Source organism: Rhodnius prolixus, unplaced genomic scaffold, assembly GCF_049639745.1.
Source record: "Rhodnius prolixus isolate KJV_2025 unplaced genomic scaffold, Rpr scaffold_11, whole genome shotgun sequence".
In the NCBI taxonomy this organism is placed as follows: domain Eukaryota; kingdom Metazoa; phylum Arthropoda; class Insecta; order Hemiptera; family Reduviidae; genus Rhodnius; species Rhodnius prolixus.
Window position 1 is genome coordinate 7,800,655 of NW_027411625.1, and position 15,281 is coordinate 7,815,935.

Genomic DNA, 15,281 nt, shown 5'->3' on the forward strand with positions numbered 1-15,281 from the left:
ACCACGTAATAAGAAGGGTATACTTAACAAAGTAACCGGTAAAATTACCATTTATTTGGTCTAATAACATATCTTACCAGTTTGAATTCAATTCCTAAAATTTAACATGTTCGCAATGCATTCTTCTTCTTTGAGGAATTACAGTCGAACCTCTCAATAACGGACACTGGCGGGGGAAAGCAAAGTGGCCGCTGTTTGGAGGTGGTCGTTAAAAGGAGATAGGCAAGTTTCATTATAAAAAAATATGGATTTTTTTTCCAAACATCTATTTAAAAATTGTTTATTATTAATAGATTTAAAAACGTACATAATTGCATAATTATTCAGCTATATATGACATGCATCAAATTTTTCTTAATTATCCAAAATATTTATCAAAAAACTACATATTATTGACTTATTTAATAATTTTTATAGCAATTTTTATAATAATCATCACATTTATTCATAACAATAATAATTTATGGTAAAATTATCATCATACTATCATCTATTATTAGAAAAATAGAACAAATCTTTCGGCAAGTTGACGATGACTCGACTTGGTTTTTGCAAAATCTTCCAACACATTTATTTTCTCTTCTAGAGTTAACCACTTTCGTTTGAGAGACATATCGGAAAAAATAATATTGTTCGTCCAAAGTAATATTGAAAAATGATTAAAATGGTACAAGATGTATGGAGCTTATATAGGAAACTTTAGAAAAAAAACAGAAAAAAACAAAAACTTGAGAGGGGATAATTATTTTTATCACCGCGTCAAACGAACTTTTAAGAATAAGGTGGTCGTTGGTGGGAGGTGAAACATATAATCCGTTCCCCAAAATCAATGTCCGCGGTCGTTATATAGAGTGTCCGTTAGACGGAGGTTCTTTTATATAGAAAGTGTATAGGGGTAAAACGGGGAAATCCAAAAACTGTCCGTAAATGGAGGTGGTCGCTAGTGAGAGTGTCCTTTAGGGAAGGCTCGACTGTAGTTAAAACAGAAACTACTCTCGGAAAAGCATTGTATAGGCCGTGAGTTTTGTAAGAACTGTCTCGAAAAAAGAAAAAATGCAACAAAACCTCTGTTTTGAATCCGTATTGCATTTATTTTGGTTTTTTTAAGTTTTCTGCGATTATTGCCAGCAGATCTAAATGGCTCCTTTAATCTTAGTTTAAACTTATTGACCTTCAAACGCCGATTAAGCTTACTGCTGAAAATACAGATCTTCAGTTTCCATACTTTAAACCCATCTAGATCCAACAATTCCCATGCCCTTCACATACCAGCAGCTATTTTAGCGAGCAATAAATATCCCAATATCGTGTTTTCATTAAGTATAATGTGGGCCTTACAGCGAAAGCTGTAGCATTCAGAGTATGTCAGGTCTAAGATGAAAAGATGAATCAGTATGAAGCATAGTCTTCAATTAATGGGAAGATTCATGCACGTGAACAGTTTTATGCTGGACTTGAGTGTTCTTTTTCAGTTAAGTGTATGTATTGAATAAAGTTTCCATATTGCTAGTTCGCGACAGTTAGGAAGCTCTAAAAGCTCTTTTTATTACCTCCAAAAAGCACAGTTTTACTTTGTTTTCAAATCATGTAACTTCAAATGGATTGTAATGAACTAGTTGGTGTTTTATTTGGGTAGTCTAGGCTTTTGCAAGAAATAGTGCCAGCAGTGCTGAACCCAAAGAAAGGTGGCCTAAAGAACCTGGACGTTCATATCACTCTCTCAAAAATTTGAGCACCAATCATGAGCATCCCTTCAAGTTCGAAGCCTTCCCACACTGCTTCATTCATTTCGAAAATACTTTTATGATGATTTTTTTGTAGCTATTTTTACAGAAAAGTCACAAAAAATGCAATTGTTTTTTTGAAACTGCCATTAAATACCTACTGTCCAATCAAATGAAACTTAAGGTACACAAAGCTATATAAAGGTCCCTGACGTCTTAAACCCTCTTAGCCCCCGTAATTTGTATTAAATATCTCCGTTGCATTATTAATGACACGGCCAGGATCAAACTGTATAATATATTTAATGTGTAATGAGTGGTAATGGCAAGGCGTCATGTAATATGCAGAATGCATTCCCAAGCAATGCACAATTAAATGCACCTGCTGCAGATTAGATGAAGTTGCTATTTCTAGCCAACGCTCATGCATACTTAGTAAACGAATTGCTGGCAACATCCTAGAATTAAATATAAACACCAAATTATGTGATTTTGTTACAATGAGATATGTCTAAACTTTTTGCCAATAATTTACACACTATTTATTGATAAATTTTGATAAAAACTTAGAATTTAGAACTTAGAATCTGTACAACCGCCATTGATGGTTTAACAAATCTGAGTGAAGCAAAAGTTAGTGCATCCTAAACTGCATTCACCAAGCATCGTAACTGATACAAAAATTCGTATTATCTACATGAAGATAGTGCAATGATATTGCTCTGCCTTGTTCCAAACGTTTTGTGGAAGATACGTAGCTCAATCATGCTAGCCATACCATTTTTCAGCGTCTTTTTTTCTAGATCACTGCCTTGTGTATTTAATTTAACAAAGTTATAATTTTTCCAATATTTTTCTAATAACAGCAAAAATAATTGTCTTCAAACTTAGGAATTTGTACAAAAACTATTATAATTGGTTCTCGAAATGAGTTCTGTTCTCCAAAGCACCGCAACTTATTGTACCATCACCTTTGTGGTTGAGTAGATAAATCCTCCACTTCATAAAAAGTCCCAAGGTTTTTCTTACCAGTCTAGCGATTTCATTCTCATATGACTGGAAATAGCCAGTAGAGGGGAAATGGCGGTTCTGGCGCACCTAAAATGTGCACCTTTTTTGTGCAAGATGGCCGCCATCCCCACTCCGCCCAACCCTACCCCCACCCATCCTTATTGATTAATCATCGAATTGGACGAGGGTTTAAGCCACGGCCCCCTTCTTATTGACGAATCATCGAATTGGACGAGGGTTTAAGCCACGCCCCCTACCCCCTCATTATTGACTAATCATCGACACACCTAAAATGTGCAAGATGGCTGCCCTCCCAGGCAATCATCGATTTCGACGACATCACCTTTACCCCCACCCCATAATTCTTAATCGACCAATCAGGAACTTGGATGAGGGCTTTAAGCCACGCCCCTTCCCCCCTTAATCCATTAATCGGTGAATTCAACGACACCACCTTCACCCCCCACCCAGCCCTACTTACATGACACCTACCTTTATCACACCTCTCAGTCGTCATATTCATTGGCCTATCAATCCTCCTACAAGATGGCTTAACCGCTGTAGTACACAAGATGGCGGACCTCGTATTAGCTGATGACGTCAATATGGCGGGCTTCATACCACCTGTAGTACTCAAGATGGCGGACCACATACCAGCTAATAAAACATACCTCCATCCCCTAGCCCACTGATAGACGGGAGGGTGCATTTTGTTTTATTTATTTCTTACCTGAGATTCGATCCTACAACCTTCGTGTTGGAAGAAACGTCATCTTCACCAGTCGGCTACAGTAGCATACTCGAGTTATGAACGATCTCTTCTTTAACCTCCACCCCCTCACCCACCGATGGGAAGGTTTTCTCACGTAGGGGTCAATACTACAACCTTCGTGTTGGATATTACGTCATCTTCACCAGTAGACCACATAGTCTCGCTTACTCTAGTTTTGAATGTTCTCTTATGTATTACCTTGGAATTATTTTTTTAAAAATCTAACCCCCTTACCAAGAATGTTTTTTTTTTTTATTTAAATTGCCCCCACTATCACAAAAATATTCAACTTAAATAAAAATGGATAACCTCACTTTAGGTAATAGAAAAAATTATTTACTTACCCCTTCACCTGGACTGCTGATTAATCCTCTGCTGATGCCGCGACCTACACTCACTGAAAATTAAACGCTAACTAACACTTGGGTTATCCTACCAGCTAGCTTCTAGCATTATCCCCCCACCACAATTACGTCACACTCTAACTAGCCAATAGAATTGCGTCTTTTTTTCCAAATGATTACCTCTCTGGGCATGCCTCTGTAGCAAGCCCCCCCTCCCATCCACAACTTTATTATTTCTGTTAATTAATTAATACATGTGCCAACAGCTGTTTTTTAAATAGGAAAATGATTTACACTGCTAACTTAATCAACTGCGCATGTGTAAACTTCAGTTGTGTGAGACCTTAATACAGAAAGCAATTGCACCCAAATATATATGCGCTGCATTTATTAATATTTTTGAAAAATTAAATAACAGAACTTATTATGACGCAACTTGTAGCAACCTTAACTAATTAGCATATCTCTTATTATTTCTGTGTACTGTGTAGTCCCAATAGGAAAACTCATATTATTTCCGTTTTTATTTAATAGTTAATTTGCCTATACATGCTCCAACAAGTCTGGACATGTAGTTATATACCTTTAATAAAACTTTATTTTTTTTTTGTTATTATGAAGTTAAAAGTAAATTGAACTTTGAACTTAAAACCTTAATACAGAAGGCAGTTGTAATATCGATTGTTCCTATCGATTATCACATCGACTATATGGATTGATTAATATCGATTTATTTATTAATTCAAGTAATATATATAATCACAGCTGTTTAAGTAAGAAAATGATTTACACTGCTAAATTAATCAACTGCGCATGTGTAAACTTCAGTTGTGTCAGATGTTAATACAGAAGGCAGTTGCAATATCGATTATTCCTATCGATTACTACATCGTTATATGTATTGCTTAATATCGATACAATCTATAAGTAATATAAAATTGTATACTCAAACTCATATGCACTGCAATTATTAATATTTTGAAAAATTAAAGAAAATAAGAACTTAATTAAGAACTTACAACCTTAACTAATCACCATATCTCTTATTATTTCACATTACCAACCAAACAAACCTGTATGAACATGTCGTTACAGCCTGCTCAATAGGATGACTCATATTAATTTTGTTTACCAACCAAACAAACCTGTATGAACATGCCTGCTAAATAGGATGACTCATATTATTTCCGTTTTTATTTAATCGTTAATATGCTCCAAGTCCGAACATAAAGCCATCACACTATCACATTTATCAACTTTGTTGTATAGGTAATAATATATTATACGCGTAAAAAGTAACAAAATTAAATGAATATAAAATAAACTATGAAAAAATTCGCCTATTAAAAGAGGGAATTTTCTCCCAACTAACAAAAATTCGGACCTGTACTGAATAGTACGTACAATTAGATTGTACCTAATTTGAAATTATAAAAGCTAAAACACAAAAAAAGTGGAAAATGTGGGTATTTAGAAACATAAAAGATTAAATTAAAGTCCCAAAACCAGACTAGTGTTAGACTGTGCAAAGCAAAATGCCCTAAATCGATAGTAGAAGTGCTAAAACATTACAAAAACTATAAAATGTGGGTATTAAAGTCCGAAAACCATGACCCAAAAAATTTCAACTCTCAATATCTTCTCAAGTAATTGATCTGTACTCAAGAAAACTATAGCGTACTACTCAGTAAAACAGAGTGTGTATGAGCACAAAATTTCATACGAATAATCTGTTGTTTACTGTGGGAGATATAAGGGCCCAATTTCATAGCAAAACCATGACCCAAAAAAAATTCATCTCTCAATAACTTCTCAACTAATGGATCTGTACTCAAGAAAACTATAGCATACTACTCTGTAAAACAGAGTGTGTAAGAGCACAAAATTTCATACGAATAATCTGTTGTTTACTGTGGGAGATATAAGGGACCAATTTAACAGCAACACCATGACCAAAAAAAAATTCAACTCTCAATATCTTCTCAACTAATAGATCTGTACTCAAGAAAACTATAGCATACTACTCAGTAAAATAGAGTGTGTAAGAGCCAAAAATTTCATACGAATAATCTGTTGTTTACGATGGGAGATATAAGGGCCCAATTTCACAGCAAAACCATGACCCAAAAAAATTTCAACTCTCAATAACTTCTCAATTAATGGATCTGTACTTAAGAAAACTATAGCGTACTACTCAGTAAAACAGAGTGCATAAGAGCACAAAATTTCATACGAATAATCTGTTGTTTACTGTGGGAATTATAAGAGCCCCATTTCACAGAAAAACCATGACCCAAAAAAATTGCAACTCTCAATATCTTCTCAACTAATGGATCTGTACTCAAGATAACTATAGCGTACTACTCAGTAAAACAGAGTGTGTAAGAGCACAAAATTTCATACGAATAATCTGTTATTTACAGTGGGAATTATAAGAGCCCCATTTCACCACAAAACCATGACCCAAAAAAAATTCAACTCTCAATATCTTCTCAACTAATGGATCTGTACTCAAGAAAACTATAGCGTACTACTCAGTAAAAAAGAGAGTGTAAGAGCACAAAAATTCATACGAATAATCTGTTGTTTACGGTGGGAGTTATGAGGGCCCAATTTCACAGCAAAACCATGACCCAAAAAAATTTCAACTCTCAATATCTTATCTACTAATGGATCTGAACTCAAGAAAACTATAGCATACTACTCAGTAAAATAAAGTGTGTAAGAGCACAAAATATCATACGAATAATCTGTTGTTTACTGTGGGAGTTATGAGGGCCCCATTTCACAGCAAAACCATGACCCAAAAAAATTTCAACTCTCAATAACTTCTCAACTAATGGATCTGTACGTAAGAAAACTATAGCATACTAATCAGTAAAACAGAGTGTGTAAGAGCACGAAATTTCATACGAATAATCTGTTGTTTTTCTGTGGGAGTTATGAGGGCCCCATTTCACAGCAAAACCATGACCCAAAAAAATTTCACCTCTCAATAACTTCTCAACTAATGGATCTGTACTCAAGAAAACTATAGCATACTACTCTGTAAAACAGAGTGTGTAGCAGCACAAAATATCATACGAATAATCTGTTGATTACTGTGGGAGTTATGAAAGCCCCATTTCACAGCAAAACCATGACCCAAAAAAATTTCAACTCTCAATAACTTCTCAACTAATGGATCTGTACTCATGAAAACTATAGCATACTACTCTGTAAAACAAAGTGTGTAAGAGAACAAAATTTCATACGAATAATCTGTTGTTTACTGTGGGAGATATAAGGGCCCAATTTCACAGCAAAACCATGACCCAAAAAAATTTCAACTCTCAATATCTTCTCAACTAATGGATCTGTACTCAAGGAAACTATAGCGTACTACTCAGTAAAACAGAGTGTGTAAAAGCACAAAATTTCATACGAATAATCTGTTGTTTATTGTGGGAGATATAAGGGCCCAATTTCACAGCAAAACCATGACCCGAAAAAATTTCAACTCTCAATATCTTCTCAACTAATAGATCTGTACTCAAGAAAACTATAGCGTACTACTCAGTAAAACAGAGTGTGTAAGAGCGAAAATTTCATACGAATAATCTGTTGTTTACTGTGGGAGTTATGAAAGCCCCATTTCACAGCAAAACCATGACCCAAAAAAATTTCAACTCTCAATAACTTCTCAACTAATGGATCTGTACGTAAGAAAACTATAGCGTACTACTCAGTAAAACAGAGTGTGTAACAGCACGAAATTTCATACGAATAATTTGTTGTTTACTGTGGGAGTTATGAGGGCTCCATTTCACAGCAAAACCATGACCCAAAAAAATTTCAACTCACACTAACTTAGCAACTAATGGATCTGTACTCAAGAAAACTATAGCATACTACTCTGTAAAACAGAGTGTGTAACAGCACAAAATATCATACGAATAATCTGTTGTTTGCTGTGGGAGTTATGAAAGCCCCATTTCACAGCAAAACCATGACCCAAAAAAATTTCAACTCTCAATATCTTCTCAACTAATAGATCTGTACTCAAGAAAACTATAGTGTACTACTCAGTAAAACAGAGTGTGTAAGAGCGAAAATTTCATACGAATAATCTGTTGTTAACTGTGGGAGTTATGAGGGCCCAATTTCACAGCAAAACCATGACCCAAAAAAATTTCAACTCTCAATAACTTCTCAACTAATGGATCTGTACTCAAGAAAACTATAGCATACTACTCTGTAAAACAGAGTGTGTAGCAGCACAAAATATCATACGAATAATTTGTTGTTTACTGTGGGAGATATAAGGGCCCAATTACACAGCAAAACCATGACCAAAAAAAATTTCAACTCTCAATATCTTCTCAAGTAATGGATCTGTACTCAAGAAAACTATAGCATACTACTCTGTAAAACAGAGTGTGTAGCAGCACAAAATATCATACGAATAATCTGTTGTTTACTGTGGGAGTTATGAAAGCCTCATTTCACAGCAAAACCATGACCCAAAAAAATTTCAACTCTCAATAACTTCACAACTAATGGATCTGTACTCAAGAAAACTATACCATACTACTCTGTAAAACAGAGTGTGTAGCAGCACAAAATATCATACGAATAATTTGTTGTTTACTGTGGGAGATATAAGGGCCCAATTACACAGCAAAACCATGACCCAAAAAAATTTCAACTCTCAATATCTTCTCAACTAATGGATCTGTACTCAAGAAAACTGTAGCATACTACTCAGTAAAATAGAGTGTGTAAGAGCATGAAATTTCATACGAATAATCTGTTGTTTACTGTGGGATTTATGAGGGCCCCATTTCACAGCAAAACCATGACCCAAAAAAATTTCAACTCTCAATAACTTCTCAACTAATGGATCTGTACTCAAGAAAACTATAGCATACTACTCTGTAAAACAGAGTGTGTAACAGCACAAAATATCATACGAATAATCTGTTGTTTACTGTGGGAGTTATGAAAGCCCCATTTCACAGCAAAACCATGACCCAAAAAAATTTCAACTCTCAATAACTTCTCAACTAATGGATCTGTACTTAAGAAAACTATAGCATACTACTCTGTAAAACAGAGTGTGTAAGAGAACAAAATTTCATACGAATAATCTGTTGTTTACTGTGGGACTTATGAGGGCCCCATTTCACAGCAAAACCATGACCCAAAAAAAATTCAACTCTCAATAACTTCTCAACTAATGAATCTGTACTTAAGAAAACTATTGCGTACTACTCAGTAAAACAAAGTGCGTAAGTGCTCAAAATTTCATACGTATAATCTGTTGTTTACTGTGGGAATTATAAGAGCCCCATTTCACAGCAAAACCATGACCCAAAAAAAATTCAACTCTCAATGAATATGACGACTGAGAGGTGTGATAAAGGTAGGTGTCATGTAAGTAAGGCTGGGTGGGGTTTGAAGGTGGGGTCGTTGATTTCACCGATTAATGGATTAAAGGGCGGGAAGGGGCGTGGCCTAAAGCCCTCAGTCAAGTTTCTGATTGGTCGATTAAGAATTATGGGGTAGGGTCGGTGGTGTCGTCGATTTCTCTGATTGGTCGATTAGGAAGGGGTGGGGGTAAAGGTGATGTCGTCGAAATCGATGATTGCCTGGGAGGGCAGCCATCTTGCACATTTTAGATGTGTCGATGATTAGTCAATAATGATGGGGTATGGGGCGTGGCTTAAACTCTCGTCCAATTCGATGATTAGTCAATAAGAAGGGGGGCGTGGCTTAAACCCTCGTCCAATTCAATGATTAATCAATAAGGATTGGTGGGGGTAGGGTTTGGCGGAGTGGGGATGGCGGCCATCTCACACAAAAAAGGTGCACACTTTAGGGGCGCCAGAACCGCCATTTCCCCTCTATTATAGCCTAATATAATTTACTTCAGTAAGAAACTGGTCCTTACTAACGTCAGGGTTTCCTGAGTTCTGATTGTACACAGAATGGGCAAAACCTTTTCCGTGCTTTTTCCTCACCTAAAACAGTAATGTTTAAGAGCAAATTTTCTGAAGTCTTCTTACCAAATATTATTTAATTTCTCATTTTTTTAGCGGTGAACTGCAAAGATTTTTAGTAAATTGAAAGATTATTTGTTAACTATATAAAAAAAAAAAGGTAATAAAATTAATGGTACAGACTTGGCTTATAGGAAGCGATGTCTAGAAGTATTGAGTTTGCTGGTGTGTATCCATGACAGCCGCATTTTCTGTGTGTACGCGTGTGACAATAGAACGCCCCAAGGTAAATACAAGAGATCCCGGCTGTTTGGTAACTCCCAAGGTTTGTGCCGTTTTAATTTCATCAGTAGAAGCAACATTCATTAGGAAATTAGTTAGCTATACCGCAATGGCGAAGTAAAATTAATTTAATGAATGACTCAGAAAATAACTTTCCAAGTATTGTGTTATCTCTTCTAACTTCAAAAAATAAACGATCTTTCCAATATAAGCTTCAAATATTATCAACGTTCAAGCTTTTTCGTGCAGTTTTTTGACGATCAACCCTTTATACAATGGTCTTACCGGACACACGGGAGCGACGTTCCCTGTTTGACTGCAGAACTTGAATATTTAATTCCAAAATTGAATTTACCTTTGTAATTCACGTTGTCTAACGTGTTAATATCTCTTAAGATTGGTTCTAGATGCCGTCAAAATATCTTTCCACTTCTTCATTTACCTCAAAAACATTTTCAACCCTTTTACTTTTGTAAACATAGAATAGTTTGAAGTCAAAAGTTGATTCACCCAATTGATAAATGGGATATATTTTCCAAAAGAAACAAAAATCCTACTTCAGTCTTTGATATAATATCAAACACTTATTTCGCAGACGAACCGTAAAAACGATTTGTTCTTGTTCAGATTGTTCTTCATACGATTTATTGAAAAACTACATTTCAAAATTTGGCAACTTTTATCAGGAAGTGAAAAAAAAAATAAGAGATACGAGGTGTGGCTATTAAATAACGAGACTAATTCTGCTACAGAAGAACTATGCATACGACCGACAGCTGTGCAGCGTAAAGCCTTCTCTTTCGATTGGGCAGCGTCTCACGTGTTTGTAGAGAAATCTGTCTGACCGGAACCATCGTTTGTGTAAGAGGTATTAGTTTCGTTTTGCCGAAAACATGATACTACACATGTAGTAGAGCAACGAATTGTCGTGAAATTTCACATCAAAACTTGGTAAAACCGCTACTGAAACTTATCTTTTATTAAAAGAAGTTTATGGTGATGAATGTTAATCACGTGCGCCCTTCCACGTCCAAAACGGATGAAAATAACGATTATAATTAATCAACATTACTACCGGTGAGGTGCTTGCTCAACTTCGGGCAAAGAGTAAGGGAAAAACTGTTCCCCAAAGTGAAATCTGCATTAAAAGGAACACGATTTCAAGTCCGTTGAAGCTGTGAAAGAAAAAGCGGTACGCGTCATGCAGGAGCTCACAGAAAAAGACATCCAGCACTGTTTCGAACAATGGTAAATTCGCATGGAGCGTTGTAGGGATAGGGGAGTGGTGTATATTGAAGGTGATAATAACTAAATATGTATAAAATGTTTTACAGCAATAGTCTCGTTATTTAATAGCCACACCTCGTATACGAGAAAATAACCCAAAAACATTTTTTTTTAACTAAAATTATTCAATGAATTCCACTCATCGGTCACAACCCATTTTTAACAAATTCGTAATTTTGGAAGCTATTTAATTTTTATTACATTGATACTACAATATACTGAGATTACTTTTTAAAGTTTAAAGGAGAGATTATCATCTTATTATCCAGATTAAAATTTAAGAACTTTTTTTTCAGAATTTCGTTCTGTGAAATCAAAAATTTTGTTCTGTTCATTGACTAATTTCTTCCGGAACTGGCTATTCAACAATTTAGAGCAGGTTTAAAGCTGCAATTTAAGAATTATTTGCTTAAAATCGAAGAATCTTTGAGGAGTCTTTTAACTTATGCCGAAAAATGGTTTTTTATAGTCTGACTGATGATCGGGTACTTTGGATGAAAATTAGCATTAAATTATTTATTTTTTATGACCAAGAACAAAAAATTAACCAAAAATTGTAATTTCAGATCAAAACTTGTTTGTTTGTAGACATTTGCCAAAAAAATGGTTTCCAGTCAGCATTTAAGATTGACAAAATACCTAATTGAATTTAATAATTGAAAGTAGATGAATATTTTCTGTAAATAAAATATATAATTTGATCTTTTTACTAGTTTATTATATTTTATATTTCAGTAATTATAGGATAATGTTCTCACCTCGTCTTTAACTTAATGAAATTTAAATTGCAAATGAAATATGTAATTTAGTATATCATGGATGAAGTAACTAAGTAAAACTGAGACGTTAATTTATCTTACAATGTTTTCAAATGATCTCCATATGCAAGAGTATTTTACCTAGTTTTCGTTATATCATGGTTTAAGACTTAAGCACTCACCCGAAGGTGAATTGCAACTTCCACCAGGGGTCGGCAACCTTTTCTGGACGGTGGGTGTTGTAGATTTTATGAAATTCATTTTCGAAAAATAATATAATTAAAAATAGAAAATTCTTTCTAATTTTTAGTTTACCATAAAAAAGTTTTATTGCTTGGTGGGCCGCACAAAAGCTAGCAACGAGCCTTGCGTTGCGGACTTCTGACTTGGACAAAACAGTTTTTTAGATAGTTCTGAATTAGGACTAATTCTGAACTATAGGTTCGAAAATCTACTCGCTATATAAGGAGAGATATAGCACGTTGAATCGATCTAAATTTAGAATGAGTATAACAGACATGGATTTCAAATATCGCACAGATTTTTTGTGCACTACCAAAAATGGAATCATTTTTAATGGAACTTTTAAAATCCATCACCAAAATTGATTTCAGTGGACAACTTTCGTGATCAAGTCAACGGCTGTTAAAAGGACAACTTTGTCTTTATTAGACGGCTATATTTTCAAGTTTCACAGCTCAGATCGCAGCTAACAAGATTGCCATGTATACAATAAAATCTGATAAGTCCTTAATTCAACTATTCTATCAGTATTTCTGGCATCATTAGGTGTATAACTTGCATGTGTTAGTGATAAGCAAAATTTGAATTTAATGATATATATTAATGGCAATGTTGTGTTGGCAGAACATGGGGATCCTGAGTTCTTAGGCGTGATGGAGAACATTACAGTACCTGCGGGACGACCCGTCAGGATATCCTGTTCTGTCAAGAATCTTGGCTCCTACAAGGTACCACTGCAGATCTAGTTTCTCTTTTGCTATTAGTAAAAAGATGTATGGCATCGTATCAAGGCTTTCTATAATGAGTTTTATTATTTGTGAGTGTGAGGAAATTATCTCTCAAAGAATAGAAATTGGTGGCACCTCAAGATTTGATTGGAGTAACTCTACGAGGTGTGGCTATTAAATAACGAGAGTATTGCTATAAAACATTTTATTTTAAATTTATACATATTTAGTTATCATCACCTTCAATATACACCCCTTCTCTATCCATACAACGCTCCATGCGAATTTACCATTGTTCGAAACAGTGCTGGAAGTCTTTTTCTGTAAGCTCCTGCATGACGCGTGCCGCTTTTTCTTTCACAGCTACAACGGACTGAAGTCCGTGTTCCTTTTAATGCAGATTTGACTTTGGGGGAACAGATAAAAGTCACATGGGGCCGCCAGGTCAGGCGAATAAGGCGGGTGGCCTAAAACTGGTATGTTGTACTTGGCTAGACAATGCAGTGTGAGCCAGCGCGTTGTCTTGATGGAGAACCCCGTGACTTGTTCTTCCACAAATCGGGTCGTTTTTTTCCTTACTCTTTCCCGTGAAAAACTCCGTAGTTGAGCAAGCACCTCACGGTAGTAATGTTGATTAATTATAATCGATATTTTCATCCGTTTTGGACGTGGAAGGGCGACCTGGGCGGTCATCATCTCCGACGTCTTCTCGGCCATCTTGGAAACGCTTGAACAACTCAAAAACTTGCGCACGTGATTAACATTCATCGCCATAAACTTCTTTTAATAAAAGATAAGTTTCAGTAGCGGTTTTACCAAATTTCATGTGAAATTTCATGTGAAATTTCACGACAATTGGTTGCTCTACTACATGTGTAGTATCACGTTTTCGGCAAAACGAAACTAACACCTCTTACACAAACGACGATTCCGGTCAGACAGATTTCTCTACAAACACGTGAGACGCTGCAATCGAAAGAGAAGGCTTTACACTGCACAGCTGTGGGTCGTTAAGATTTGGCGCATGCATAGTTTTTACTGTAGCAGCATCAGTCTCGTTATTTAATAGCCACACATTGAGGCACCCACTAGTTTATAGCATTTCTTAAGATTTCATCTTTTGATTAGACCAAGTTAAAACTTGAAGGTATGAATTGTTCATCCTCGAAGAGCTGAACTCTCAGCCAAGAAAGGCCCTCACACCAATACAATAGAGCGAATGCTGTTACCGCTTCTTTCTAAGAAACAGGCTACCTGTTTCAAGATCCATGAGATTATAACACGTTTAGTCAGTTAAGGAGGCCCACGGTTATTTGAATGGCCACTTTCCTCTTGTTGCAATAATAAATACCACAGGACTTTTTTAGGCGAATGGCTAAAATTAATTTTGGTCGCTCCTCTTGTCTGGGATTTCCGACAATCCTGGTATTCAGATTAGCTCCCTTATCTTATAAGAAACGAAGCTATCGCACAAAGTCTATTTACCAAATTTGTGACTCTTGTTCGTGATCTTCTCGAATCTGTACTGCTCTTTAGAGGAAGGTATTGCAATCGTACGGACTTTAGATTTTTAGCTTACTCCGGTAATATAAGTTCCGCAGTTCTGCGAATCCAAATTTCTTCTGGGACTTCAAAGATAGCATTTCGAGGCGCCACGGTAGCCGAGCGGTTAGAGGCGAGACCTGCGAAGCTAATGTGTTTTGTGGTACTGGGTTCGATTCCCCGGTCTTAGGCCTTGGATTTTATTTAATGGTTAATCAAAGAAATTTACAGTAAAGTATGTTTGCCTCCGTCCACGACACCTATTTGGTAGTTGGACGTTTAGCCCCACCTGAAAAAGTAGGCGATTACTTTACTTTTTAAAGATAGCATTCGTTTAAATGCTTTCAAAAAAAGGCAAAATGCCTCACAAGTATAATTTTTAAGATATCAATTTTTCCAGTACAAATGCTAAACTTTCGGGAAAATTTAATTTAAAAAAAAAAAAAAAAAAAGCTAATCGGTGAGTTTTCCGCCCAATATTTTTGTAATCCTCTAGTTTTTTGCCCTAATAATTCCAGTGTGGTTAACATGTATCTGTGTGGGACGAGCTACAGTCTTGCAAATAGCACTGAGTGTGAATGAGTATGTAGGCCATGCATGGAGCACTTG

The 15,281-nt window shown here is 35.7% G+C and overlaps 1 protein-coding gene across 2 annotated transcripts in view; it reads left to right on the top strand.

Annotated features, from left to right (window-relative positions):
• Positions 1-15,281, top strand: part of LOC141459147 (lachesin-like) — a 242,292-nt gene that overhangs the window by 167,610 nt on the left and 59,401 nt on the right. For both annotated transcript variants that reach the window (XM_074137819.1, XM_074137820.1), the window contains exon 3: positions 13,027-13,130. In XM_074137819.1, the coding sequence (XP_073993920.1) occupies positions 13,027-13,130 (104 nt within the window). The remainder of the gene's footprint in view (positions 1-13,026; positions 13,131-15,281) is intronic.